A 6,131-nucleotide genomic window follows, 5' to 3' on the forward strand; every position below is an offset into this window, starting at 1 on the left:
ACTGAAGAAAAGAGAAGAACATTGATGTCAAACAAATATGCATCCTCATTCATCCTGATATTTTTTGTGAAATCTACATCTTTTAGTCTCAAAACTATGTATTGTGGTCTTTCTTTTAAGTATTGTGTCTGGAGCATCTTGTTTCAATGACCAGCAGTAATCAGCCATCATGCTGATGTTCAACCTTCCCTGATACCTCCTCTCAATTTCCCTGATGTCTTGATGAAACCTTTCCCCTTGATCATCCGGCCGTTACAGGTTGAAAAAAATCCCTATCATCGTTTCTATTGACATCAGATTCAGAATCATGTGAAACTGTATGAAGAGTCTCTGGCGGAGTAGGTACGCAGATTCATGAGCAACAGGTCTTATAGCAGATTGAAGATTTGAATAAAAAATTCCTTTTTTATTTTGAGTGTTGTAGGCTTGCAAGTTACATGAACAAAAATAGCAGTCATCTCCATGGTTTCTAGGCTCATGTTAGATCATTGGAATTCCAAAAGGCAAAGACTTTTTCTTACTCAACTCAACTCTTTGACACAAATGTGCAGACTGTATGTGGAGCCATGACTTGTTTTGGTCGTCAAGTTTTTATTCCGAAATATGTGTAATACAATTTTTTGACGAATTCTGTAATGTTTTGCCTTTACTTCTTTACAACAAATTTACCACAAACATAACAGAATATGTTTGGGTCACTTACACAACCTTTTGTTGCCATAGTGATGAATAAATAATACTGAATATAATAACAATGTCAAAGTGCATGCACAAACAAATACTATCCAGAAATGACATATCATGTGGCCTGCTAACTATTTATATACTAGCGATGTGTTTCTCATGGGTTCCAGAACGATCGATAAGGCTCTCACATCGCAACTGGTCTAGAGAAATCTATAGCCAGTGGTTGTCAACATTTTAAGCATAACAAAATGTGACCTGATTTCAATGAAAATGATCCCCTTATGTTAAAGTGTATATGACGTTTTGTGAAAAATCTGTACGTGATGAAGAAAAATGGATATCATTTTCAGATTCAGCAAAAACGAATTACTGTAAAACATGCAAAAATTTCTAGACACTAAAATCATTGTAGGCTTGTGTAATTTTCCACTCAGGATGAGGTAAAGTACAAACTATCCCATCAAACAATGTCCTTGACCAGAGAGCTCAACTATTATAAACTAAATATTAAAGTCCTGCACTAAACCTCTAGAAAAATTTACAAAAATTACATTTTTAAAGCAATACAGTAGGAGGGAGAGAAATACATGATACTGTTCCTGAACTCTATTTTTAGCCAGGAGTACATTTGTAATTTTCAATAGTTACACATGTTACAGTATATGTAATAAGTCAGCAACCTATAGGATTTTAAATCATATTTCCTGTATTTAATAAGTTACTTACAGATTCTTACAATGAAATATATATCTTAGACACACACACTGAAGTGTGGAATATTAAGAATAATGGACTTCCAGCTGAGAATTAATATTAACTTCCAATCACAGCAAGTTACCTCCTTAGGAGTGAGATTAAAAATTAACCTGTTAATGAGTATAGCCAAGTGTACTTTTCTTCATTCTAGCTTATATAGATTAGAATACATTGTTTCATCAATTGGGCACACATCCTTTTTCACTTTCCACACACAAATGTATATAAAACAGTTATAACTTGTATTTTTCAAAGTTGTTCTTCTCGATTGAAGAAAGTTTTATTTGTTTGTAGTTAAACACAAAACTACACAATGGGTTATCTGTGCTCTGCCCACCACAGGTATTAAAACCCAGTTTCTAGTGTGATAAGTCCGTAGACATACCACTTTGCTACTAGAGGGCGCATGCTTTTAAGTTGGATTTTCAATCCTAAACATTGAACTCTAAACTGAAAAGAAAGATTGCTGTAACTTCTTTGTAAAACAGTACATTTACTTAACTCTGCATGAGAAGTTATCCACTAAAACATTAATCAATAAATCGAGACAAAAGATCTTAATAACTTTTTTTGATGTGTTAGTGGATGAACTGTAAATATTTCAAAATTCTAAAATCACCAAAAAATATTTTATGTTTCTTCACTCATATACAGTAAATGTATCAACTACACTGCCATTTTATTTAGAAGAAACATATAGTCATGATTATGAAACTAAAATACTTACATACAGTCATTAAGTTTAGTTTTTGCACATCTTATTAATAATAATTTGAAATGGTCTTCTTCATTCCAAAACATAATGTAACTACTAAATGTACTGCAGTAAAAGCTAGGAAGAAAATAAATAAAGATATCTGTTGTTTGTTACCCTTCAAATTCTACATAATTGTATTATTTTTGTACAGTAAAGCATAATATACGAGCAATATTTTAAACAACAGTACAAAAAAACAAAAAAGGATTTAATTATACTCACTGGTTTTATTTTTCAAATATATCCTCTGACATAAAGATAATATAACTACACAAACTACAATACAGTAGCTCTGCTACAAAATCAAATAATGACACAAAATATTAAAAGTAATATTAAAAAATATATCAGAATACGAGTAAAATAAAATGGAAACATTTCATTTGGTGCTTTGTAAGGAATGTTCCTAATTTCATTAATACAACCCTATACGAATATTTAACACATGGTATTTCATATTTCAAGTTTCCAGTTATGAATTCAAGTCACTTGATTTATAAAATACTCTAATAATGCTTAAAACAATCTTTAAACAAAATTTAGTTTAGAAAACAAGTGCAAATGTATGACAGAGGAATTCCCCATATTTAAAATAACATTTATATTAATATGAATTACAAGTTTTTATTCAAGCAAAATGATCAATTTTTTTTATTTACTTCATTTTCACAAATCAACTGTAAAGAAAAGTGGTATTTTTCTATTATCCTTACAACTAATTCATCAAAATATAACCACACATTGAGTCAAAATAATATATTTCTGTACAAATCAAACTACCATATCTAGTTTTTAGCATATATACTAGCATTTTTGACCATTATAACTTTAGAAAAAGATGCAGGATCATTAAAATAAGCTAACACCCAAGTGCTCACTGAAGGAGGACTTTCTTAACATTTAGGGTTAAGTTTAGGGTTCTCTCTTAGTTAATTTTACAATAATCTGTTAGTAAATTTCAATCTAAAAAAACAGTCAAGTATTACTTAGGTACTGCTATACACAAGTTAATTTTACAAGACCTAGAATTTGTTATATCAGAGCTTAAGCTATGAAAATAAGTTAAAACACAATTGAAAGAGAAAGTAGTGTGTATGCATTTACTTTTATACTTAACAATCAAAGTTAAATTCTTTATTAGACCATGCAATTCTATTTGATTAGTTTTCTTAGAAACAAATGTTACTATAGCTGAACAGCTTAAAATGTCTTAAAAAAACAAAATTAATGAAATTTCAAACTAATGTTCAGAGTACTATAAATATATACTATACAAAGTAAGTGGCTTTTTCAGTTTTTAATACTTGTTTTCTTTCAATGCTCGTCACCCTTGTAATACACATTATGTTACTTCTTGAGCATCTTACTACTGTTCCTTACCTTTAGGCTATGATTTCCAGTCCTGTACTTAAAATTTACTTTAAAAGATCCCAAGGTCAAAGATTATGTATATAATTTTTGTCTATTCTTATCAAACTACTTTTTAAAACTGCCTTGGCTTTATTAATTGCTGATAGTGGCTTTTAACTAAACATAGATATTTACTTTAAAAGAGGAGTTTTATTAAATTAAATATTTTTTATATAAATTAAAATCTAAAAGCAATATTTGCATAGTGAAAAATATAATTAAAAAAAAAGAGATAAAATACAGTAGGTGATGAAAACTTTGTCTTAGTTTTTGTCATCATGGAGTGTATCACTAGCTATATTTCTAACATACAAGAGATGTATCATGGAACTGTAACAAGATGTGGAAAAATATAAAAACGTTGTTAATTTAAATCTAATAAAGATTATAAAAACCAAAAGAAGACTTAAGAATGTAAAGAATTTGGGATACCTATCACATTATTTGGTCAAATGAAACCCACAGATACAGCAGTTACAATCAGTGATGTAAATATTTTGGATTAATATGGTGTTATATCTTGCTATCAATTCTTCTAAGTATCAAAGCAGAAAACTTCTTCACTAAGCTCCAACTCGCTTTATTCGAACTAAACAAAAAAAAAACATTTTTCATTACTAAAAAAAAGATTTTAAATCTTAGGATGCAACATTTTTTTTTTATATTCTTAATCCATTGAAGTTTAATTATTTAAGGAACTGGCAAAACTAAGAAGCTAAATTAATGTTTTCATTGAAAAATGTCAAGCCAATTTTGTTACCAATATTCTTTATCAAGAAAGTACATTTACTTAAATAAAAAGATTGATATAACTTTAAAAGAACCTAAAATACTGTTCATAATACATTAAATAATAAGATTAGCTATTTCTTCTAAATGGTAATGTTATAATAGCGCAGCTTGCATTGTTTGTTACACATTACTGTCAAATCACTTCCCATCTTGGTACATTCTTACTTAGTTCAGTAACCAACTCAGAGTATTAATCAAAATATAATTTTTCAGATTTTGGTCTTCTCTATCTTCTCATTAACATGATATTCATTCAATTCCTTGAATTTCTACTTAACGGCAGAACTGAAGTTTGTTTGTTTGTAATTAAGCACAAAGCTACACAATGGGCTATCTGTGCTCTGCTGACCACGGGTATCGAAACCCAGATTCTAGCATTGTAAGTCTGCAGACATACTGCTGTGCCACTGAACTGAAGTAACAACATGAATGTTAAATCCAATTCTTGGTAAAGAAAAGAAAAATGTCATTACTGTTCATAAAGAACTTGCTGACTTAATTTGGAAAAAGTGGGTGAGATATTTGTATTGTGCTGTGATCTCAGACTTCTTTTTAAACCTTCTTATGTAAACAATTACATTAAAGAAACGTTTAACTTAAACAAAATACTTTTCTCTGTTTATAATTTTTCTGTTAAAAAGTCACTCTAGACCCTTTTTGAACAAAGTAATAAAAATGCAAAAAGTGAAATTATTTTAATGGAACAAGAATGTCATCTAAAAGTAACAAGAGTTACAATCAACTCTCTTATAATTAGTTATTTCCTGATCCAAAGTGCATTCTTATCATCATAACATGTGAACCATTACTCTTAGTTTGATATTGACCAGACATAATCCTTTCCACAAAAAACCAATACGTAAGAGCTACTCTTACTTTAAAAGATTTTGGGAATAAGCTTCCTGAAAATCTGTTTTCAAGGAACTGTATTTAAGTATTTTTCATAAAGCAAACAAACTGAATCAAATTCTAATAGTTTTGTTTTTGTTTTTTTCAGTCCAGAATAATTATGAGCCAAGCCAGTGATTGTTAGTTTTATGGGCAAGTACCTGAATCTTCTATATAAACCAGAGCATTCTCCACTTGGGGTACTATCCCAGCAAGTGTGTCTGACGCTCTTCACAGCGATCCTTTTTATGTTATGATTTTACTGATTTTTTCTGTTCCAAACATGTAATTCCTACATGACATTTTTTTTATTATTTTGCAGCCTAAATAGTCACTGGTTACTTTGAAAAAAATTAATGAATAAAAACATGATACAAAATTCTTAAACGTTTTAAAATGTGTACCATAATTTTTTTATTTACAAAAGTATATAATCACCACAATATTTGTTTACTTATAGGAATTATATATTGTGTGTCTGTATAGTGTTAACATAAAACACATTTTACATATAACCTTGAAATGTATCTTACAGATCCAGGCCTTCAGTTTTTTGTTTGTTTTTTTAGTTGTTGATGTTTCTGTACAACTAAAATCTTCTTTAAAAAAAAAAAAGCAACTTACCTGATCTGTACTCAATACTAAATAAATCAGTACTAATCACTTTTTTTTTATTCAGTTCCTGGCTAATGTTTACTTCAGTAACATACACTCTCAAGCATAAATAGTTGTAACATAAGTTACTTATGCTATTTCCTACTTACAATGCTGTTCCAAACATATAAAAATAATGGCTGGAGACGGCTTAAATGGGTAATGAAGAAAAACTTATATTAAAGTT

The 6,131-nt window shown here is 29.2% G+C and overlaps 1 protein-coding gene across 1 annotated transcript in view; it reads right to left on the bottom strand.

Annotated features, from left to right (window-relative positions):
* Positions 1 to 2,101: 2,101 nt before the first annotated feature.
* The window catches only part of LOC106466036 (tropomodulin-like), a 26,177-nt gene continuing 22,147 nt past the window's right edge, over positions 2,102 to 6,131 (bottom strand). Inside the window, exon 10 of the mRNA XM_013926281.2 lies at positions 2,102 to 4,199. Within this exon, the coding sequence (XP_013781735.1) occupies positions 4,174 to 4,199 (26 nt within the window). The 3' untranslated portion in view covers positions 2,102 to 4,173. The remainder of the gene's footprint in view (positions 4,200 to 6,131) is intronic.

This window comes from Limulus polyphemus, unplaced genomic scaffold (assembly GCF_000517525.1).
Source record: "Limulus polyphemus unplaced genomic scaffold, Limulus_polyphemus-2.1.2 Scaffold2130, whole genome shotgun sequence".
Lineage (NCBI taxonomy): Eukaryota > Metazoa > Arthropoda > Merostomata > Xiphosura > Limulidae > Limulus > Limulus polyphemus.